Source organism: Pseudonaja textilis, chromosome 2, assembly GCF_049901715.1.
Source record: "Pseudonaja textilis isolate UNSWEBS1 chromosome 2, rPseTex1.2, whole genome shotgun sequence".
Taxonomy (NCBI): Eukaryota; Metazoa; Chordata; class Lepidosauria; order Squamata; family Elapidae; genus Pseudonaja; species Pseudonaja textilis.
Window position 1 is genome coordinate 104,100,216 of NC_141991.1, and position 25,090 is coordinate 104,125,305.

Sequence of the window (25,090 nt, forward strand, 5' to 3'; positions counted from 1 at the left end):
AGGTCCTTGCACCAACAGCTTAAAGGTAAGAGGGTGTAAAAGGAATAGGAGCTCATCCTAATTCTTCACATCTCAATTTATTCCTACTGGTTTTGGCACAACTGAGCAGGGCTGCCTATGTCACTAGGGATTTAAAATCTACTTCATCTATGTAAGCTACATATGGGACATTTTGTAAAGGATCTATCATTTTTACTTTGCAGTAACTGGCCAGCACGAGTCTGCATTTAAATCCATAGTACCACACAAGGTAAGATCCTGATTGATTACATTGCTGGGGTCAACCAGATTAATACCAAATAAATACTAGGGACTGATATGCATGCAGTTCATGGAAGAAAATGCTTCCTTTGGGTTGTGTACTGTGTATAGTATTGCATTAAGACTGCATTCCATTACAAGTCAGCTAAGATAGTGACCTCAAAGATACTGGTACCAAACTTTCTAAAGGATCATCTGCATTTCTATAAAGCCATTGATAAAACCCACAAAACTACCTCTACAATGAGGGTCCAAATTTTGGATCATGATAAGATTTAACATGCGAGTGTGTGAAATCATTTGAAGTATATGGAATGTACAAAAATTTTTGACATGAAATTTCCCTTAAGACAAAGTTTGTGCTGAAAATTAACTATAATGGTAAGCAATAACATCTCAAGAGGAAATATAGAATTATTTTAAAGTGTTTCTCCATGTTGGCCTACTGTTGATCACCAGATGGAAATAATAGTGTAATAATAATAATAATAATAATAATAATAATAATAATAATAATAGTAATAGAAATATGTTTCAAATTCCAATAGTTGAGACATTCTACTTTAGCCAAGCAGGCTGCATCCCCAAATTTAAGTGAACTTCCACAGAAAGAAACTTAAGTTTGCTGAATTGGATTTTAATAAATTTCAAAGTCCAATTGTTTATGCATGACACAAATGGAAAATAGTAAATAATTTAAAAATAATCTAATTATGGAGAATAATGAGATAAACTAAACTTTTGTAACAAATAGGACATTTTTTTCAAAATTATAATATACTGTCCAAATGAGCATTGTCAAGATAGATTATAGTATCTTTATTTCTTAAATTTAGTATCTCTATTTTAATATGCTTCCCATATTTTTCTTACCTAGATATCTCAAGTGTATATTTATTTGATTAATTATATTCTGCCTTTCAATTACCTGGGCAATTCAAATTATAAGCAAAGTTTACATTCATTAGGTAATTTGGTGGATGAATTCTAGATGCACTTTCAGTCTCAGTGGTTTCTATAATCCAATATTATGAATAATGGAACAGATCTCATGGATATGAAAAGATTTATGACATGAAATTCAATATTTGTGTAAGCAGTAAAACCTTTGATTTCTACATAATAAGATGCTTTGGTTCAAATCAAAGGAAGAACAGATACAAATTCCATGTTGTAAAAAAAGGCCAAAAGCAAAGTTAATAAGGATAATTTCATGAATTGGCTTATGTGTTTCTTTTCTTTTCTTTTCTTTTCTTCCTGCACAGCATAAATTGCAGCTATGTCTTCAGACGCTGAAATGGCAGCATTTGGGGAAGCTGCCCCTTTTCTTCGAAAGTCAGAAAAGGAAAGAATTGAAGCCCAAAATAAGCCCTTTGATGCCAAGAATTCAGTTTTTGTGGTGGATCCTAAGATCTCGTACGTAAAAGGCAGCGTCCAGAGTAGGGAAGGAGGACAAGTTACCGTCAAGACTGAAAAGGGAGAAGTAAGTAAAATATCTACATTTGCTTATTTGTTTGACTGTATAGTTGTCTAACTCTTATAAGCAAACTTCCATCAACATCCAGAAAGGAAATTATACAGTTCAGTGTTTACTTCCTTTGAAACACTTCCACAGCCAAGGGAAAGAACTGGGTTTTCAAGGTCCTAAAGCAAAGCCAGAATCTCAGGGGGAATGAAGTTCAATAGGACAGGCTCCTGTGATAAAAGGTCCCACTAGGTGACATTGTTTCATAGAAAGGACCCAAAGCATGTTCATTGTGCAAGATCTCATGGGTTGAGCAGAGACAATAAAGTGCAATTACTACAGTTTTCTTCTTTCCATTTTCTAAGTTGATACATGCAGGCATGTTCTTACCTCCCTAGACTGTAACTGTGAAAGACGATCAGATCTTTTCCATGAATCCTCCCAAATATGACAAAATTGAGGATATGGCCATGATGACTCATCTCCATGAACCTGCTGTCCTGTATAATCTCAAAGAGCGTTATGCAGCCTGGATGATCTACGTAAGCATATTCTGTGATGGTATTTTTCTACCCTTTTAAGATCTCCTAAGAAACTTTTGTGACGGATGCGGTGGCTCAGTGGCTAAGATGCTGAGCTTGTTGATCAGAAAGACCAGTTTCAGCTCCAACTGGGTACTGGAGTATCTTGCTAGTAAATCACTCTACTCACAATTGGTATGGTGAAGTTTAGTACAACAGTTCCAGTCCTGATAAGCAAAAACAGTATTTCCTGATTAAAGTCAGCACTGAGAGGGTCTGCCTCTCAGTGCCTTTTATGCTGTGCTCTAGTCCCTCCCAGCTAACAACCTGACATAATGCTGCTGCATTATCTACTCCCACGCCTCCTCCTATTTGTCACTGCCTAATCTTTATTTACATTCCTTTCTCTCCCTGTGCTATCTATCCCTTCTGTATCCTTACCTACCTCCCATTTGCCCACCCCCCACATCTATCTGAATCAGGATCATAACCCCACACCAACTGATATCCCCAAATCCCCACACCTTGCTTTACATCAATGCACAGCCCGGAAATAAGACTGATGACTGATTAGTGTCCATGTGCCTCACAGCTGTCTAGCAAAGCTAGTGTCCATGGCATTACAATGAACACATTTCCGAGTGCCATACGTGAGTAATACGTGTGAGCCTGACAGTCGGCAGTTCAGCTGTTTGAATCCCTACACTGTGTAATGGAGTGAGCTACTTGTCCCAGATTCTGCCAACCTAGCAGTTTGAAAGTGTGTAAAAATGTAAGTAGAAAAATAGGAACGGTATTTTGGTGGGACGGTAACAGCATTCCATGCGCCTTTAGTGTTTCGTCATGCCGGCCACATGATCACAGAAACATGTTTGGACAGCGCTGGCTCTTCGGCTTTGTAATGGAGATGAGCACCGCCCCCTAGAGCCAGAAACGGCTAGCACGTATGTGTGAGGGGAACCTTTACCTTTACCTTAAGAATCCTTTACATCAAATAACTTACATTAAGTTGTCCTGTTTACTGTTTATCAATTCATTAGTAACCCTGCTCTTTAAATTCAAAGTAAGTAGAGTGCTTGTTTCTTAATTATATCTTCCTTTCCTGATGTTTCAAGGAAACAGATGTTATATATTTATGTTATAGATTTTTAAATAAATATTTGATTGAAGAAGACACTTTTTGAAGAAATTGTCAGCAAAAGATAAAGTAGATTAAGCAAATTCTGTTTTATTTTTTACAGACTTACTCAGGTCTCTTCTGTGTCACTGTCAATCCCTACAAGTGGTTGCCAGTGTACAACCCAGAGGTGGTTAATGCATATAGGGGGAAAAAGCGTCAAGAGGCCCCTCCTCACATCTTCTCCATCTCTGACAATGCGTATCAGTTCATGTTAACTGGTGAGTAAATGGTTAATTAAGAAAGAAGGAGAATATTTTTACGAGTCACCTCAGTCGACTTCCTACACAATGTGGCTTTTAGGTTAGATGCTTAAGGTGCTTAATCATGTGGAGTTATAGAAATTTATCATTTAATAATAGTAATAATTGTACCTCAGCTTAATTGCTTGCTTTATTTTTTAAGAGAAAGAAATATGAAATGTTTAGTGGAAAAAAGGAAAAAGGATAAACAATATTCAATGTGTATGCCAATGAAAGTCGTATAGGTCAAATTTCTCCTCTGAGTCTAACAGCAAATTCTAGATTTGGATTCTGTTTACTGCTTTACCACTAGTTTCTGCAACAATTTCTCCCCCCTCCGCCCCCCCGCCCCAAGATATGGAACCTCTATTTCTGAAAACCTTAAAGATGAAGCTTTTGATGTTTCTGCCAGGCCTTTGAACATATGCAGTTTTTATATGTCCAGCTCTTAAATTTTCCCCAGCATGATTGACTAAGTGAGTTAAGTACTCTTGGAGTACAGACAGACAAGATACTAATGCTTAATTAATGTTAAACTTTTTTCCCCATAGCATTCTATATTGTGAAATTACAGTCAATTTTATTAATTTGTGGTTTAGTATATTTTATAATTCTAAAAGATTAATTGATTCAATCATTTGCATATAGAGTTAAATCATATCTTGTGCACCCAAAATGTAACATTCACATATACTATTCTTTGTACATGTAAGGGGAATTATGTACAAAGAAATGCACGGAACTGCCAATTTATAGAGAACATTCAGTAAAAGCCTATGGTCTACAACTTCATATTCTATTTCTCTCTAAGTGCAGAGAAATGCTGTTATAGAGTAAAGGAATGCTTTATAGAAATTCCCCAACTTGGCTGATTAAGGACTATTCCATCTGTATAGTTAACTTTCATTCATGACATGTTCCATTGCATAATATTCACATATTTTGTCATCACTGCACATTTATAATGTTCGACAAATAGAGGTTTGATTTTTCAGGGCTATTTCTTCTTTAAGAGGCATAGTGCTTAAGTGGAAAGTTTTAATGTCACATGGGCTCCCACTCGGTTCATGGAAGTTCACAGGGAACTATAATTTTTTTTAAAAAAATGGTGATTTTTTTAAATGTTTCTTTCTAGATCGTGAAAATCAGTCTGTCCTGATTACGTAAGTTCATTTCCTTATTAAGCTCTGTATTTGCTTTATGACAGAGTACTCCAAATTGTTAATTAATAATTTCTTAAGATACTTAAGTTTTTGTAAGATACTGTAGACTTCCAGAGCACAGAAACTGATCTTGATTACCTGCTCCTTCAAATATCTCATTTTATACTTTTACTGTTAGACCAGTAAATACATAATATATTTCAATAAATAAACTTAATAAGTTTCAAAGTGGGTGACCGTGTCACATGGGTTTTATATCCTTTTGTTGTCCTAGCTTGCTTACTTTTCAGTAATGGGAGCTCACATTTCAGTTAACAGTTTGCTTACCCCTTTGGTCAACAGCGGAGAATCTGGTGCTGGAAAGACTGTGAACACAAAACGTGTAATTCAGTACTTTGCAACAGTTGCAGCTGCTAGTGACAAGAAAAAGGAAGAACCAGCCCAACAAGGCAAAATGCAGGTAGCATGCGTGCCAGAAAAGAATTATCTGTGATTATATGACATTTTTGAAGGATTGATAATACCGAATCTGACAGGAATTACTTTTCAGGGCACCCTTGAAGATCAAATCATCAGTGCCAACCCCTTACTGGAGGCTTTTGGAAATGCTAAAACTGTCAGGAATGACAATTCGTCACGTTTTGTAAGTTTCATGTTGAAACTTGGCATGGTGTAGAAATACACAGAAGATGCAGCCTTGGATTGTTAGATATTTGTGATAATATCCTTTTTCTTCTTTAAAGGGCAAATTTATTAGAATCCATTTTGGTGCCACAGGCAAGCTGGCTTCTGCTGACATTGAGACATGTAAGAGATTGTGCTTGCATGTAAGGGGTTTACATTGTAAGGGTTTTCTTCCACCCAATTCTTTTTTCCTTCTTTCCCCCCTTTTCTTTCTCACATTCTTTATTTGCTTGCTTTTCTTTCCTTGCCAGATCTGCTGGAGAAGTCCAGAGTTACCTTCCAGCTCAAGGCTGAAAGGAGCTACCACATCTTTTATCAGATCATGTCCAACCAGAAGCCAGAACTGATTGGTAAAAAGCATCTTTTTACTCTTCCCATGACAATATGCTAACTTTGATCCCATTGTTGACATAAATGATGTCTGTCTTGAATAAAAAGTGTTTTTTTTTTCATTCAGAGATGCTCCTGATCACCACAAACCCATATGACTTTCTGTTTGTAAGCCAAGGAGAAATCTCAGTTGCCAGCATAAATGATCAAGAAGAGCTGTTGGCTACAGATGTAAATTATACAAATAGCTATAAATATTTAAAAATCTATTACTCTAGGTTGAAGTAATATGAAGAATAGTTACTTATCGTTATTCCCTTGCCAGAGTGCCATTGACATCCTGGGCTTCAACAGTGATGAAAAGACAGCCATTTACAAGCTGACAGGAGCCGTCATGCACTATGGGAACATGAAGTTCAAGCAGAAACAGCGTGAGGAGCAGGCTGAGCCAGATGGCACGGAAGGTATTTTCACAGTTGGTGATGGAATTACCTGTCCAAACCAAATCAAACAAAATCTCTCTTGAAGATCAGCTGTTTTAATTCGAACAGCTGAAGTTTAATGCATAAGAATGTGGTTCTAAGGTTGCGGAGGAGCTAGCTTCTGAGCAGTGTATACTTGTGCTGTTAGTCATTTAAGTGAAACATTCTTCTTTCACATCTCTAATAACTTCATAGGAAATAACCTGATAACTTGAATGAAGATGAATAAACTTCACAGTTGCAATAAAGCCAGGGAATTTCTTCTCTAGATTGCCCTACCCACCATCTTTCTGATATTAAGATGATGGATACATGGTCAATAATGAATTTGTAAATGACAGCTCCCTAATTATGCAGAAATAAGTTAATTGCTATTTTGTACAGTTTTTATATGTAATACTTATGTTAAGAAAGATACACCTTATAGGAAATTAATCTGACTTGACTTCAGTACTGCAGAGATAATTAGTTAAAACAATGCTTTCTTCCATTGTCCTACTCACATAAAGTAAATATTGTTTGTTTTTATAACACACTAATATATACAGGCAATCCTTGCTTACTAACCAGAATTGGGACTGACAATTTTGTTACTAAGTGACATGGTTATAAAGTCAAAAATCATGTGATTGTGCCTGGCTTAACAATGGCAGTTTATCAATTTTGGCTGTTGTTAAGCAAACCACTGCAGGTCACTAAGTGTGATTTTGACTAGGACTTATGACTTCCTGCTGGCTTCCCTATTGACTTTGCTTGTCGGAAGCTGGCTGCGAAGATCACAAATGTTGACCATGTGACTGTGAGATGCTGTGACATTGTAAATCCAATGTTTAGCAAGTCTCTTCATCACAAACACATGAACTCAGGGAGGCTGCAATGGCCATAACTTTGAGGATTGGGCACAAGTTTTCTTATTCAGTCATAACCTTGGCTGAACAAATGGTTGGTAAGCAAGGACTACCTGTACTGTAATATCTAATTTGAAATTAAATACACAATAATGGATGACTAAATGTTGCCACTTAGCAATAGTTTTCATTTAACCTTTGGAAGCTAATTTATATTCAGATAGGTATTACTATTCCTTCCCTCCTGGACATAGAAAAATCCAGCAACATCCTAAGAAAATATAATATACTTTTTGTGTATTTATTCTTGTAAAGCATGTCATTCATTCATTCATTCACCAAATTTTAAAACTGTCCATCTCTTCCCAGAGCAGTAAAGAGAGTGTACAAATAAATATTCAAAACGTAAAAACAATATATAAAATTTAAAAGAGGCAAGCATTGTTAACTAATCAACAATCACTAATCAACCCCATGACTGCATGCTCCTCTGTACCAACTGGAGATGACTTCCAGTCATGACTCTCCAGGTGCAGGCTAAACGTCCTTGACTCCCAGAGAAAAGAATGTTGTTATGGCTATATATCTCACTCCAACTCCATCCAACCCCCCTTCCATTTTTCCACAGCATGCCCATTCATTCATGCCCACAGCATGCCCATTCAGCAGCCCTGAAGATCCAAAGTAAAAGATGGCCCCCAGGGCTGACAGGCACCCCCCCATTTAATGAGCGTGTCCTGAAACGAGATGAATGTAGGAGGTTATCGCAGTCAGCCTTTAATCACCTCCATCCCCAAGGTCCTTTTGGCTTATCAGGGAATTTATCATGGAATTGTTTCACTAGTCTATCTGCCTTCAGGTCCCAACTCTTAACCCAGGCAGCTTCAGACAAAGGATACCCTTTCCAACTGATCAAATACTGCAGTCGACCCCTATGTAAACTAGAATCCAATATCCTTTTGATTTCATAATGAGTTTCCCCTTCAACTACCATCAGTTTGGATGCTGGGCGCTCTTGTGGTCTCAGTCTTGAACTAACAGCAGGCTTCAGCTAACTGCTGTGGAAGACTGGATGGTCCTTCCCTAATAGGCATGGGAGGCTGAACGTCCTTGATTCCCAGAGAAAAGAATGCTGTTATGGCTATACATCTCACTCCAACTCCATCCAACCCCCTCCCATTTTCCCATGCCCATACATTAAGTGTGGGTTCCTTGAAGATCCAAAGTAAAAGATAGCTTTGACACAAGCAAGCCTGCTGAGCCATACTTTCATGTCTTTCTTTGAAGGCCAGGAGACTGGGGACCTGATTCACCTCTGAGGGGAGAGTGTTCCATAGGGCAGGGGCAATAGCAGAGAAGGGTCTTTTCCAGGAGGCCACTACAGTGAGAATTCTTGAATAGTATATAGTTCAAGAATATGAACAGTTGTATACAACAGTATAGGAACAGTGTTTGTTTACACATAGCTTTTCCAGTATAGAAAGCGTACAATTTGCTTGCAAATCTTTCCTTTTATTTTTGTGCTCAGTTGCGGACAAGGCTGCCTATCTCATGAACCTCAACTCAGCAGATTTGCTGAAAGCTCTGTGTTACCCCCGAGTCAAAGTTGGCAATGAATTTGTCACCAAAGGTCAAACTGTTCAGCAGGTAAGGATTAGCAAGAAAAGGTTTCATAAGCAGTGGATCATTGGCCCAATTATATGCTGATATAATCCCTTTCATTCTACACAGGTGTACAATAGCGTTGGTGCTTTGGCTAAGTCTGTTTTTGAGAAGATGTTTCTATGGATGGTTATTCGTATCAACCAGCAGTTGGACACCAAACAATCTAGACAGCACTTCATAGGAGTGTTGGACATTGCTGGATTTGAGATCTTTGATGTAAGGAAACTGGCTCTTGATGGCATAGTATTGGAGAGTAGAGATGTGATGTTTATATTGTAAAATACTTAAGTAGTTAATGAATGAAGTACAGTTCAACAATGTTCTGAATGCACAGGCACTAAAGTAGACAAATAATTTCTGAGTTGTTGACTGGAAGGATGATTTAAATAGAAATATCTGGCACAGAGAAGAAGAATGTTTGGCAGGAAGAGTGTGGATCATAAATTCAAGTCAGCTGTGGCAAAGATATAGGCTTTCAAAGTACTGAAGGCTGTGATGATAGAGCATATTGAAAAAATGGATTTAACAGAGAAGAATACTATGAGCAGAACTGATTCAAGAAGGAGCTTAGATATTTGTACATTCACATAAACCTTAAAATATTTTTAAAAGCCTAGAGAAAAGAACACTGGTGAAGACAATTGTTATTTTCAAAATACTTTGCATTGTCTAGTTCAACAGCTTGGAGCAGCTCTGCATCAACTTCACCAATGAGAAACTGCAACAGTTTTTCAACCATCACATGTTTGTCCTGGAGCAAGAAGAGTACAAGAAAGAAGGAATTGAATGGGAGTTCATTGACTTTGGGATGGACTTGGCTGCCTGCATTGAGCTCATTGAAAAGGTCTTTTAAAAATAAAGTTTTTAAGCACCCAAGATTATATATGTTTTCTAAACTGGATATAGAATACGCACCTGTAAAATTAATGAATGGTTAATCCCATATTGCTACAGTTAACAATTCCTAAATGCTGAGTAGGAATAGTTTCATTTCTGTGACAATGAAGAGTATTTCTTGCAGTGATCTATCTGCTTTGCTCTCTCCAGCCCATGGGCATTTTCTCCATCCTGGAAGAAGAATGCATGTTCCCTAAGGCGACAGATACCTCTTTCAAGAACAAACTCTATGACCAGCACCTTGGCAAATGCAAGAACTTTGAAAAGCCTAAGCCTGGGAAAGGTAAAGCAGAAGCTCATTTCTCCCTAGTGCACTATGCTGGCACTGTGGACTACAACATTACCGGCTGGCTGGAAAAAAACAAGGACCCATTGAATGAAAGTGTCATTCAGCTGTACCAGAAATCATCCATGAAGACCTTGGCATTACTTTTTGCTGATCGCCCTGCAGATGTTGGTAAGAACTTATCCAAAGAACATCCCTTCCAAGTCTAAATAAATAAACATGATGTATTTTGTCAACAACATTTTAATTCCATAATATGTATTTATATTTTCTTCTTTAGAGGGTGGCGGTGGTGGCAAGAAAGGTGGAAAGAAGAAGGGGTCTTCTTTCCAGACTGTATCTGCTCTGTTTAGAGTAAGCACAATTTTATTATTTGTACAATCTATTCTAAATATTTGTTTTAAAAAATCCGTTCCTGAGTTCCTTCCTCTGAAAGAATGACTCAGAGATCCAGAACTACAGAGTACAAAATATGAAAAACGATAGTCAATATTGCTTGATTTTGTTTTAGATTTTCCTTTTCATTGTTTCCTCAATCACAGAGCCCTATATGATTGTTAAGATGTTGGACTGTAGGAAGAACCAGGTTGCAGATCATTGGTGTATTGGAGCTGGTGTCTGGTTTTTCAACCTAATCTACTTCATAGGGATTATTATGGTGATCAAACCTGGGGCAAAACTGCTATGAATGCCATGTTAAGCTGTAGGAGAAAGGTGGCATAGAAATCTAATAGAGAATTTCAAGTCGGTTCTTTAAAAAGTATTGGGAGTTATGAAATCTACTTTAAATGTCACAAATATTTCTGATCCTACAGGAGAATTTAAACAAGCTGATGAGCAATCTGAGGAGCACTCACCCTCATTTTGTGCGGTGCCTCATCCCCAATGAAACTAAAACTCCTGGTAAGAATTATATAGTTTATTTATGCATGAAACAACTTTAGAATATTTGAATTCAATTCTATACATTCCAACATTGTTTAAGGTGCCATGGAACACGAGCTTGTCTTGCACCAACTGAGATGTAATGGTGTGCTAGAAGGCATCCGAATTTGCAGAAAGGGATTCCCTAGCAGGATCATTTATGGTGACTTCAAACAGAGGTCAGTCTGCTAAATATTAGCCTTCTCCAATTATGTGCCTCACATATTTGTAACTGTAACAACTCTCATTTTTCTTGAAGCTATAATTTTTTAATGATTTTAAAAATATAAACTATGCTTCTTCCAACAGATATAGAATATTAAATGCAAGTGCTATCCCAGAGGGACAATTCATTGACAGCAAGAAAGCTTCTGAGAAACTTCTTGGATCTATTGATGTGGACCATACTCAATATAAGTTTGGTCATACCAAGGTAAAATTACTATCTGTCCCAAAATGTTTGAACATTGGGTTTATTTGAAAAGACCACAAACATTGCATTTTATTCCCCCTCAAGGTGTTCTTCAAAGCTGGCCTTCTTGGACTTCTAGAAGAAATGAGAGATGAAAAATTGGCTATGCTTATTACACGTACCCAAGCTATGTGCCGTGGCTTTCTGATGAGATCAGAGTTCAAGAAAATGATGGAAAGGAGGTAGATATATATTTTTTTATAATAATGCTCATAATGACATTAATGTAATGAGGCTATGAGTACAACATGACAACATATCACAAATACATCAGTATTAACTCAAGCTGATAGTAGAATCATGCTTAAATTTTTCTTTGCCCTCCTTCCAGAGAATCCATCTTCACTATTCAGTACAATGTTCGTTCATTCATGAATGTGAAGCACTGGCCTTGGATGAAATTGTACTTCAAGATCAAGCCCCTGCTGAAGAGCGCGGAGTCAGAGAAGGAAATGGCCAACATGAAGGAAGAGTTTGAGAAAACAAAGGAGGAACTTGCAAAATCGGAAGCCAAGCGGAAAGAATTGGAAGAAAAAATGGTGTCTCTGATGCAGGAGAAAAATGACTTGCAGCTCCAAGTCCAATCTGTAAGACTTTTTATGTCATTAGAACTTGTTGTTCTCATAACCTTATTCTCAGGTCTGTTGGTATAGATTGCATGTGAGACAAAACTGCAGAAAATCTTGCAATGAAATTATTTTTAGCTTGTTCATTTATTTTCATGCAGCTTTGAGCTAAAGTTACAAATGTAAACCTGGAAGAAACCACTATTTTTTTAAAAAAAAAGTTTAAAAAAAACCTTTGTCTCACCCTCTTTTTTGGTTTCATTGTTCTATCCATTGCTTCTCAATAATGTCTCCTTCTTCCATGTATATCTTGCTCCCGCTCCTCCCCAACCATATTTCCAGCCTTTCCCCCTCCAGCTTCATCATATTCCAGTGATGTGCTGTATTTTTGCTCACCTCCACCATTCTATTTTGTGAACTGTTTTGTTAGTCAGGGTCAAAACAATTATAATCAGAACATATCTGAGGCCAGTACCAATATCTGTATCTTATTTCTTCCTATTGTGTTTCCAAAAATCCAGTTATTTAAACACAAAAGAATAAATGGGGTACATTTAGAAAAATGCAAAAATGCAAAAATCTGAATCTACCCTCTGTTTTAAGTGTCCTAGATATGTCTAAGCAGCCTGCAGCCTGCTTATTATGTTTGTGGAGGAGATGAAAATCTGAACTTTCATCCCACAATGATTTCATCAGGAGAGTTGATCTCCAAAAAAAAAAAAAAAAAAAAAAAATAGAAATCAGGAAGATAGTTTTTTGATAAGGGATTCCAGCCTATAAGCATTATAAAACCAAAAAAGATCTGAAAATAGCTCAAGAGTGTTCTTTGAGGTTATTCATTTGAAACACTCATAAAAGCACAATGTTTTCATTAAAAAGAAAAAAAGAAATGTGTACAGGTTACGACCACAATTGAGCGCAAAATTCCTGTTGTTAAGGGAAACATTTGTTAAGTGAGTTTGTTCAATTGTATGACCTTTCTTGCCACATTTGTTAAGTGAACAAATTGTTAATTTAGTGACCTGGTTTTTAAGTGAATCTGTCTTCCCCATTGGCTTTGCTTGTCAGAAGGCTGCAAAAGTGTATCACATGACCCCACGACAGTAGTATAACCATCATAAATATGAGTCAGTTGCCAAGCATTTGAATTTTGATAACGAGATTGTGGGAGGCTGCAACAGTTGTAAGTGTGAAAAATGGCCATAAGTTACTTTTTTTCAGTGATGCAGTCACTAAATGAACTGCTGTAAGTCAAGAACTATCTGTATTTGCTTATGTAACAACATGCTAGTATTAGGTACAGGGCATATTCGTTGTCAGTAAGAACATATATGTCATGATCTAGAACTATTCCTTTGACCATTAAGAAAATGAGAAGATACAATATATTTACTAACCCTTTTTCTTTTGGTACTTCCAGGAAGCTGATGGCTTGGCAGATGCTGAGGAGAGATGTGACCAGCTAATCAAAACCAAAATCCAACTGGAAGCTAAAATTAAGGAGTTGACTGAGCGAGCTGAAGATGAAGAAGAAATGAATGCTGAATTGACAGCCAAGAAGAGGAAACTGGAGGACGAATGCTCAGAACTGAAGAAGGACATTGATGATCTTGAGCTGACACTGGCCAAAGTTGAAAAGGAAAAGCATGCTACAGAAAACAAGGTACTGGTCAAAAATATACCAAAATTAAATTGCTACCCACTATTGCCATTTCAGAATACATAGAACATTTTAACTCTGTCTGTTCACTGTTTAAAGGTGAAAAACCTTACTGAAGAGATGGCGGTCTTGGACGAGACCATTGCCAAACTGACCAAGGAGAAGAAAGCCCTGCAAGAGGCCCATCAACAGACCTTGGATGATCTGCAGGCAGAAGAGGACAAAGTGAACACTCTGACCAAAGCAAAGACCAAGCTGGAACAGCAAGTGGATGATGTAAGCATGCTATCATCCCCAGAGAAGAATTGGTCTGAAGTTGAGGTACTGTTGTGACAGCACAATCACTCTGGTCTCTTTGTCTTCAGCTTGAAGGGTCTCTAGAGCAAGAAAAGAAACTTCGCATGGACCTTGAACGAGCTAAGAGGAAGCTAGAAGGGGATTTGAAGCTAGCTCAGGAAACTACAATGGATTTGGAAAATGATAAGCAGCAGCTGGATGAAAAGCTGAAGAAGTAAGTAGTAATGTCTGTGATGGACCTTTGTGTGCTAAGTGGAGTCTTGTTTACATTTATCATAATAACCATCATGTTTTATTATAAAAAGGAAAGACTTTGAAATCAGCCAACTCCAGAGCAAGATTGAAGATGAGCAGGTCCTGGGTTCCCAGCTTCAGAAGAAGATCAAGGAGCTGCAGGTTTGTCACAAAGTGGTTCTTTCATGAAAATTAAGCTCTCTGGAAGACAGTTTCTGGATTCATGGTTACCTTTTTTTTTCTAGGCCCGTATTGAGGAATTGGAAGAGGAGATTGAGGCAGAACGGGCATCTCGTGCCAAAGCAGAGAAACAGCGGGCCGATCTCTCCAGGGAACTTGAAGAGATCAGTGAGCGTCTGGAGGAAGCTGGTGGGGCAACTGCAGCTCAGATCGAAATGAACAAGAAACGTGAGGCAGAATTTCAGAAAATGCGCCGGGACCTTGAAGAGGCCACATTGCAGCATGAAGCCACGTCTGCTGCCCTCCGCAAGAAGCACGCAGATAGTTCAGCTGAATATGCAGAGCAAATTGATAACTTACAGAGAGTGAAGCAGAAGCTGGAGAAGGAGAAGAGTGAGCTGAAGATGGAGATTGATGATCTTGCAAGCAATATGGAATCTGTCTCTAAAAGCAAGGTATAGGTATTTTCCTACATGAGAGAAAATTATAAGAACACATCCTCTTGGAAGTGTGGCATGCTTTGCTAATTTGTAAAGTTGTTCAATTACTATCTTCATCAGATCAGGTAGTTTTCTTCAATTTCACCTAGGAATAGGTAGATTAGTCTGTTTTGATAATGATCAGTTATGAGTCTGTCCTAATTTATAATGTATTAACGTTATAATTAAACTTTCTATACTATCAGCTTCTAAAGGTTCCTGGTGGTTTTCAGAATTACAGAAAACCATAGCATATAAAGTATCTTTCACATTGTTAAAACCCATACAACAATTCCCCCTCAAGTGTAGAAGAAAATTATGTCTTTAGAACCCTCTGCGAAATTGTCAGGAAGGCCTTCCTTCAAATCTCTAGCTGTAGTGTATTCCATAACATATGGGCATATACCAAGAAGCAGCATTCTCATGCTTCTCCATACTGACCTCATTCAAGGATGTCTATCTTAAATTCATCATTGTAGCTCAATACACATTCTATTTTATGTAGAATAGACATTCCTTCAGAAATGTAAGTGCCAAGTCATAACAAGCTTTATGGGTTACCACTCACACTCTGAATTGTACTTGAAGGCCAATGCACTTTTGCAAAACTGATGCTATGTGCTATATGCAGGTCTCACCCAATATGAATTTCTACATTCTATGCCACCTGCATTATGCCGTTCCATGTTACCTTCCATATTTTCAAAGTTCTCATTTAGTAGTTTTCAGAATGTTTCAATATATTTCTATTTGCTGATTTCAGTCAACTCTTGAGAAATTATCCCGGTCCTTGGAAGATCAGCTAAGTGAGATTAAAACAAAGACGGAAGAGCAGCAGCGTACAATTAATGACCTTTCTGCCCAGAAAGCTCGCTTGCAGACAGAAGCAGGTAAGAAGAAATGCTGAAGTATTTTAGGAATGATTTATTCTACATGCCACTAATAGTATTTGAGTTTGTGAGTAAAGTAAGCTAACATCCAAGGTATTCAACATTGGCTAATGAAATTCAAAATATAAAACAACAGAAGTGCTTGTCACCTGTGATTTGGCCAGGAAATATTTTTAAGTTATCGCTGAAAGAAAAATTGACTTTACTAAATTTAGCACTGCAGACCACAACATAGTTATTCCTATATGAAAATGATCCTGGTTTTCTTTCTTGCTGCAAATTATGTTTCACAACTCCATCTTGGATGAGACATGAAAATTTTACTAACATCAGAGGTATCGCAGAATTTATCTGGGAAATAGGAGAGGTCCCCCTCCCCAAATTTGTATTTTAGGTGACAAGTATTTTTGGATAAGATATTATAAATAACCTAAAACATAACTAGTATCAAAATACCATGTGTATCTGCTATTCATCAAGACTTTCTTCAACAATTATTTCAGTCACGTCAACCTCCTGTCTTCTGTTTTCTGCTTCTCAGGTGAACTTGCCCGCCAAGTGGAAGAAAAAGACTCTCTGATTTCCCAATTCTCAAGAGGTAAACAAGGCTTCACCCAGCAAATTGAAGAATTGAAGAGGCAACTTGAAGAGGAAATAAAGGTATGTATTATATGAAGATCTACAGGTGAAAAATATGACTTACTTGCATCTTTCAGCAACTTCCAGGTTAAAGGTGCATAAAGGTGCTTTTCTCTTTCTCTGTTACAAAGCAGAATTGCTAGTAATATGTGCAACTCCCATATTTTAAAAAAGTGAACAATTGGAAGATTGACATAGTAAAATGAACCTGAAAGAAAAATGTAACACAAGTGGAAGCTGCTTTACCATTACATTTGGTAAAAGCATTTAAGACATCTTCATTTTTCTAGGCTAAAAACGCACTGGCTCATGGCTTGCAATCAGCTCGTCATGACTGTGATTTACTCCGGGAACAATTTGAGGAAGAGCAGGAAGCCAAAGCTGAGCTACAGCGTGCCTTGTCCAAAGCCAACAGCGAGGTTGCCCAATGGAGAACCAAATATGAGACTGATGCGATTCAGCGCACTGAAGAGTTAGAGGAGGCCAAGTATGTGGGACTTGGAATAGTTTTGTAGTAAAAATAAATTACAAGGACAAATGCGGTATAATTACCATAAGAGAAAGTAAGTTTAGCCATATCTTTGAGAGTGGATTACATTACCGAGCTATCATAAACTATTTTCTCTCTACACAGAAGTCTCTGCTTGCAGCAAAAAGAAAGCAACAAGAAGCAACAGTCCAGTAGTTTTGCAGATATTAGCTCAAATTGCAACAGTTCAAGAAAAATAATGGCAAATACTGCAGGATCGTTGTAAACTACTCCAAATCATGCAAAATAACTAATCCAGAATAATGTTTCTTATGGAAAGAAATTATTTGCAATTTATCTCCTTTCCCATTTTCTTCAAAGATTGCACTTAAATGACAAAAAGTGTATCTGTATAGAGTGAGCAAGTCTCTGTAAAACACTTTATGCAATAATTTCATGACCTTTTGTAAATTAAAATAGTAATTCATTGCAAAAGCCCATATAAATATAATTTACTTTTTGAAAATTTAATAAGTTCAAATCTAAGTTTCATGCTGATTATCCATTTAGAGTGAAATGTCTTTAGTTTTAATTTATTCCTATAATTAAAATTTAAACCGCATATTATTTGGTATTTGAATCTGATGAGGGATTTGTGTGAGGATTCATGAGACATCAAATGAGAACATGGAAGTATAAATGATAATCACAATTATTATCTTATATCACATTAAAAGAATACATTTCATGAAAACAGCTCAAATATTTTATAATTTACTATCAATATTGGGAATTCAAATGTTGTATATCTGCGTAAGATACTTAAATCTGAAATAATGTTAACAATAAGACAATATAAAAAAAAATCTTAATTATTTAAACTATTTTAGAGTTTGCCATTCTCCAATAATCATTCTCATTTTCAAAAAGTTTTCAATCTGTCCTGCATGACAAATTAGTGTTTCATGAGATCATTTGCATAATACAGAAATGATTTGCATCTCTTAAAAAGCTTGAAAATGAAACAGTTTCCATGCCGATACAAAGAAGTGTGTGTTGTCTTTATGCATATCCTATGATTGTGAACTTTTCTTCCTTTCATATTTTCTAAGCAGACTCATTGCTAATAGTTGGTCATTCATTGCTCCAGGAAAAAGCTTGCTCAGCGACTGCAGGAAGCTGAGGAACATGTAGAAGCTGTGAATTCCAAATGTGCTTCCCTGGAAAAGACCAAGCAGAGGTTGCAGAATGAAGTGGAGGACCTGATGATTGATGTGGAAAGGTCCAATGCAGCTTGTGCAGCTCTCGATAAGAAGCAGAAGAACTTTGACAAGGTAATTTGAGCTGCTGTTATCACTATCATTGTTTTAAAAGTGAAATGCACTGTCAGCACACAAGTTTTAAGTTTAATTAACTTATTTCTTGCTGGTTTGGGTTTTTTTTTAGATCTTGGCAGACTGGAAGCAAAAATACGAGGAGACTCAGTCTGAACTGGAAGCTTCCCAGAAGGAGTCTCGGTCTCTGAGCACAGAGCTCTTCAAGATGAAGAACGCGTATGAAGAATCCTTGGATCACCTGGAAACTCTGAAGCGTGAAAACAAGAACCTTCAGCGTAAGTCTATAAGTTCAGCGCAAGTCTACAAGCTTCTTACTATAATCTTCAGTTTAGGACACTGTAGATATAAAAGTGAGAAAAAATGATTATGTAATGGTTCTACCACCTTCTATGGAGCAACAAGTAACAAGCACAATAAGATAATCCCATATAGGCATTCTCCTCATTATTAGCGTATACATATGTAGAAGCGTTGTCTGCTCATGCAGTATTAACTGATCTGTTCTAATTGGATGAACTTGGAAATACAGCCAAGGAAATATTCTTGTCCCAAACAGCCTAAAACTGTTAGTAAATGGTACCCATCTTCCCCTCTTTATTTTGTGTGAAATCAACAGAGGAGATATCTGACCTAACGGAACAGGTTGCTGAGGGAGGAAAAGCCATCCATGAACTGGAAAAAGTGAAGAAGCAGATTGAACAGGAGAAGGGTGAACTCCAGGCCTCCTTGGAGGAGGCTGAGGTAATTGTGTTATTATGCTTAGAGAGAAGAAAAGCTCAATTTTTAATGCATTTTAAAGCACTGTAAAATGTATTTTAGAAAACCAGTTAGACAAGTATGGACAATGCTGTTATTTAGATCACTCTTTAATAACAGCTGATATACTTGATTTTCTTAAGGCCTCTCTGGAACATGAAGAAGGCAAACTCTTGCGCATCCAAATGGAGCTCAACCAGGTGAAATCTGATATCGACAGAAGAATTGCAGAGAAAGATGAAGAAATTGATCAAATGAAAAGGAATCATGTGAGGGTGCTAGAATCCATGCAGAGCACCTTGGATGCTGAGATTAGGAGCAGGAATGATGCCCTGCGTCTTAAGAAGAAGATGGAGGGTGATCTGAATGAGATGGAGATCCAACTGAGCCATGCCAACCGTCAAGGTGCTGAAGCACTAAAGAACCTCCGGAACACACAAGGGCTGCTCAAGGTATGTTTTAGGCAGGTTCAAGAAAGCATCAGGAAATCACTTCAGGTTTCCTGTTAAGATTTCAAGAGTTATACCTTAAAATAATTTATTTCATAGGATACACAACTGCATTTGGATGATTCTTTGAGAGGCCAAGAAGATTTGAAGGAACAAGTGGCCATGGTTGAGCGCAGAGCAAACCTCATGCAGGCCGAGATTGAGGAGCTCCGGGCAGCTCTGGAACAGACAGAGAGGGCCAGAAAAGTGGCTGAACAGGAGCTTCTGGATGCCAGTGAGCGTGTGCAGCTCCTCCACACACAAGTAAGCATCTAATTATTTGGATCCTCCTATAGCCAATAGTTGAGAATGACAAGTCTATGTAAGTGTTTCTTTATTGTAAAGGAAAAAAGTGGAATATTTTGAATATTCTTCAGTTATTTTAATATTGTTTGAAGACAATCAAACTATGTTTAAATGATATTTGCAGATCTTTACATAAAGCATTTGTAAACATAGTATTGATCTTCCTTTTTCTTTTGTATTAGTTTAGATGCTATGACACTTTTGTCTTTGTTGAAACTCTGAGGGAAATATGAAAATAAGACTACATAAACAGATATTTTACAGGTTGCAGGCATTATTCTTACAATATACAGGTTTATTTTTTAGAACATTATTTCCTGGTTTTTTTAAAAAAATAAATAAATCATTTCATGTTTACTAGAAACTAACAGTATTTTTATTTGCCTAAACAGAACACAAGCCTGATCAACACAAAGAAGAAGCTGGAAACAGATGTTACCCAAATTCAGGGTGAAATGGAGGACACTATTCAGGAGGCTCGCAATGCTGAAGAGAAAGCCAAAAAATCCATTACTGATGTGAGTTGACTGATGTCCTTCTTTTGAAATCTGATCCTATATATACTTATAGCAGGGTAGTTTCTTGAACATAGCATCTTCATTAACAGGCAGCCATGATGGCGGAAGAACTTAAGAAAGAACAAGACACCAGTGCCCATCTAGAGAGAATGAAGAAGAATCTAGAACAGACTGTAAAAGATCTGCAGCACCGCCTTGATGAGGCAGAACAACTGGCAATGAAGGGAGGCAAGAAGCAACTTCAGAAATTAGAACAAAGAGTATGTATCCATCTCTGTATATGTTTATAGACACTTGTATGTAAGGTTGTATGTAATAGGGCATAGCTGATGGCTAATTTTAACCTGTTTTCCCTTAGGTACGTGAACTCGAAGCTGAAGTTGAGAATGAGCAGAAGCGTGGTATTGAGGCAATTAAAGGTGTACGCAAATATGAGAGACGAGTGAAGGAACTAACTTACCAGGTAAGTGTAACAAGATGGAGTGAAGTTATTTATCAACCGAACAAACCACTTTTATCAATCAAAAATTATCTATCAACCAAGGAATATTGGGAAAAGAGAACTGGCTTTTTACATGAGTTATATGTGCATATGTTTATTTATAATCCTACCTTTCCAAAACTTGAACATAATTTTAGCTGAAAATTTTGAAATCCCCGAATATTTTGACATACTGTATTTTTCGGAGTATAAGACATACTTTGGTTTAGATGAGGAAAACAAGGAAAAAATAGTTTTTGCCTCCACGCATCCCGTTTTTGCCCTCCCAGCGTCCAGAAGTACTCTCCAGGCCAAAAAATGCACCCATTTTTGGCTTCCAGAGGCCTCTATGGGTCCTGTTTTTGCCCTTGTGGCAAAACTACATACACATAGACATACACACACACACACAGGGAAAATAATTTAAAGCTATTCAAATGATAGCAACTCACTTGTTGTCATAACTTTATTTAGTCAGAGGAAGACCGGAAGAATATTCTGAGGCTCCAGGATCTGGTGGACAAGCTGCAAATGAAAGTGAAAGCATATAAGAGACAATATGAAGAATCTGTAAGTAACACATTTGCAATGGAGAAATAATTATATTTCAAATAAATTTGAGTGGCTTTGAGTGTTTGGGCCTTCTGGATCTGGGATTTTATCATCTTTGATACTGGATGGAGTCGCACTGCCCCAGGCAGACCCAGTACATAATCTTGGAGTCTTTCTAGATTCTTAACTCCTGATCAAGTAAAAGGCTGCAATTGTGGCCTGGGGGCCCTTTTTACAGCTTTGTGTTATATACCAGTTGTGTCCCTTCCTGGACCATGAGACTCTACTCTCGCAATTACCCATGCCCTCGTCATCTCTAGAATAGATTGCTATAATGCACTCAACATGGGGCTGCACTTGAACAGAGTCCCTGAAGTTTCAACTGGGCAGAATGTAACTGGACAGACAGCTATGTGCACCTCTAGGATGGTGCACATTACACCGGTATTCCATGAGCTACATTGGCTGTCAGTTTGCTTCCAGGTACAGTCCAAGTTGATGGTTCTTACTTTAAAAGCCCTAGTTGGTATGGGAGCAGGCTATTAAGAGACTATCAGACCTAAGCCCAAATTATGATACAGCGAGATCCAACTGAGTCAAGGTCTATATTTGCTTAAACCTAGGTTAGGCTATTCTGAACTTTTTCCTCCCTTCCCCATCCAATTAAGGACTGTGAAGTTGGGCCCCTGTCTAGAATGTGCTGCCTCCTCCCTGGGAAGCTGTGGTGCTATTGCTGACATTCTCCACCACTCCTTCATCAGCTGCACATTCCATTACAGGGACTACCTCTTCCAGGTCAATCAGGAAAGGTATACTATGGGTCCTGTCTTTTGAGGAATTCCATCTGGCAGGATCCAGACAGTGTGCTTTTTCAGTTGTGCCCCCTGCCCTCAGGAACATAACTGTGTTCGGAGGAGAGGTTGGCCCCATCCCTGTTAGCTTTTCAGAAGGCTCTGAAAAAACAGTTTTTCCAGAAGCCTTTGGCATTTCATGATGAGTCAGCAAAGTGGTTCTATGACATCATTGTTCTCACGCAATGTTGAGTTTTTATGTTTTCCTTTTTTACTTATATTTGAAAATGTCATTAAATAATCATTATGTTTGTGTGTTGCTCTGCACATTTCATGAGATGGGCAGTTATATAAATCTGCTAAGTAAATGCTAATCAAGATTAATTGCCTATAAGATAATGTATGGAATTTTTTTAGAAAAAATCACCTGCATAGAATATACCTTAAAAGCTTTGTAACCTAAACCAATTCTTTATAGAAATTAAACAGAGACTAGATTGAGTTGATTCACCAATAATTTTTTAAACTAAATGTTCCTAATTTGTGAAAGGCAAGCTGAACTTTTCATTTAGTTAAAATTGCACAATGGAGACTCAATTCTTTCGTTTTCACCACAGAAGCTATTATCTTTTTGCATGACACATATACCTTGTAAGTAGACTTATGTTTTTAACCATACCTTTTTCATTCTCAGGAGGAGCAATCCAATATTAACCTCAGCAAATTCCGCAAAATTCAGCACGAGCTGGAAGAAGCTGAAGAAAGGGCTGATGTTGCAGAATCGCAAGTGAACAAACTGAGAGTGAAGTCTCGAGAAGTTGGAAAACAGACATCAAGGGAAGAATAAACTTGTCTGCTTCAAGGTGACTGAAGAAATGCACAAAATGTGAATCTCTTAGTCACTCGGATTTGTAATTATTGTGTTCTGTCTTTGATGTCTAGAAAATAACAAAGATAGAAATGTTCACATACATAATGATGATGTGATCTTATTGTGGGTTTTGTTCTCCTATATGAAATCTGAAGGTTCTCCTTAGAGAGATAACACTATCTGAACATGATAAAGATGTATGAATATTGTGCAGGAATCACTTAACATGTGTTATGCTGGGGTTGGGTGTAAGTTGAAAACATAGAGTTTGAATGCCCTGATGTGATTTCATTTGTACATAATTATTTTCAGATAAACTATCAATCAAGCTGAATTGGAATAAAGACTAATTTAACCAAGTATCCTTGGCTGATCAACAAATTACAATATACATTCAAATAATAGAACATCGGTGCCCCATGATAGTGGTTTCTAGTTTCCCATAGTGTTTCTCTTTCTGAATGGCATCCCTGGATGTGTATTCATAAATTTGCTGATATTATTTCTATTCTATCTTTTACACAAGCACCATCTAAACTTTGCTTACGAATTTTATTTTTATAAAAATAAAGATGAAATAGTTTAATTATGAGATGAATATGATACCATAAGGAGAATAAAATAATACCCCAAATACCACCAAAACATTTTTAAACACTTAGAAACAGAAATATTTTAATTATGAGATTAAATCAATACTTAAGACAACATAAAGGAAATGTGAGAAACTATTAAACGAAAGATAAATTTTCAAAGATGGAGGGAGTACATATTTCTTTCAGTAAAAGGTAATGAAATGATAGTCATTGCCTAAAAGGTTCTTCCCCTTCTGCCAGCCAATCAACTAGGCTTCTTGTGATTAATATACAATAACTGAGAAATAGGATTCCATAAGAAAACATGTGATATGGCTTGCAGCAAAACAGAGGTAATACCACAGAGATTTCCTCATATTGCTCCTCAGAATGGGAGAGAGAGTACTTATAATCCACAACTCTTCTGTGCAATGCAATGCCTCTGTTTGTCTAATACTCTCCTTCACAATACTCTAATGAATATAGAGGACAGTCTTGAAGGACAAAGGTAAGGTCCATGGCCAAGGCAACAGTCAAACAAATGAGGCATGAGCCCAGACCAAGAAAATGGCTTATGAAAATGCCTCATACAGCCTCCCCTTCCATTCCACGCGAGAAGGAAGGAAGGGAAGCACATTCAGGCTTGCAAGATTCTGTTCTAATAAAAGCAGTTTTAGATCTATGCAGTGTCTGTTTCTTAGTTCTGTCTTTTATGGGTGACATCTTAACAAGTAATATTGTAATATATTTTCTGAAATGTTAGCTGCCCAGAATCATCCACTGAGATGGGCAGCCATAGAATATGAACAAACAAATAACAGAAGCTTACAACTTTCCATAACGGAGACAGATGTTTTCATTTTTCAATTTTCAAAGTCCTTTAAGTGAAATCATCCTACAGAGCAGCTTTGTTCTTCATTGAGAATGCCTTACATAAATTGGCATGTGTCTGACAGGAGCTCAGGGACTGAAGAACCCTGACTAGCTTTTATTGGTTTCCTCAAAACTGAAACAATAAGTCACAAAGAGTTGTTTTGGTTGTAGCAGTGATATAACTAATAACTAAATGAAATAAAACATCACCATATAAAGTGTTAATTAAGATGTAATCGATGTGAATGGGTTCAGTTACAATGGTGATGAATGCACAGCTAGGAGACTTGAAAAAACAGATTAGGGATATGTCGTCATGGAGAAAATCCATCTTTGTGATTGCTAGGAGTCAGAAATGACTTGATGCCACACAATCAAGCAATCCATCACATCTGCAGCCTAACTTCATTTCTTTATACTGAGAACACATTCTGAAATCGTATGTTGATTACTCCTATGATGTTTGAAATATGTACATATCTTCCGATACACATTGTATAGCAAGAGCAAAGTGCAGCATTAATAAGGTTTCAAGAGTTATATTTAAGATTAGTAGGGATCCTTCATCTGGCTTTAGTGATAATTTTTGGTGTTATATGCCTTTTCTTTTGTAACCCTCTTGTACTTTCTGAACACTTAGCTTCTATAGAGGGAAACATGAGTTAATGATAAAGCTAATGCTGAAAGTTAAATAATACAATCCTCCATCTG

General features: G+C 37.2%; 1 protein-coding gene across 1 annotated transcript; it reads left to right on the forward strand.

The window, feature by feature from the left end:
• On the forward strand, window positions 1-23,291 carry LOC113437205 (myosin-1B). Its single transcript, XM_026702099.2, has 40 exons — window positions 1-25; window positions 204-250; window positions 1,539-1,744; window positions 2,125-2,268; window positions 3,489-3,645; window positions 4,802-4,829; window positions 5,172-5,289; window positions 5,380-5,472; window positions 5,573-5,636; window positions 5,765-5,863; window positions 5,971-6,074; window positions 6,169-6,307; window positions 8,702-8,820; window positions 8,905-9,054; window positions 9,512-9,682; window positions 9,886-10,192; window positions 10,302-10,375; window positions 10,837-10,924; window positions 11,007-11,124; window positions 11,255-11,378; window positions 11,463-11,599; window positions 11,749-12,004; window positions 13,404-13,646; window positions 13,743-13,919; window positions 14,009-14,154; window positions 14,246-14,336; window positions 14,420-14,809; window positions 15,597-15,723; window positions 16,265-16,383; window positions 16,653-16,849; window positions 17,982-18,165; window positions 18,278-18,443; window positions 18,785-18,909; window positions 19,068-19,376; window positions 19,473-19,676; window positions 20,111-20,236; window positions 20,326-20,496; window positions 20,595-20,699; window positions 21,192-21,287; window positions 22,755-23,291. Exons 3-40 carry the CDS (start codon window positions 1,541-1,543, stop codon window positions 22,905-22,907), a joined length of 5,823 nt encoding a protein of 1,940 aa, XP_026557884.1. The 5' UTR covers window positions 1-25; window positions 204-250; window positions 1,539-1,540; the 3' UTR covers window positions 22,908-23,291.
• Window positions 23,292-25,090: the final 1,799 nt, after the last annotated feature.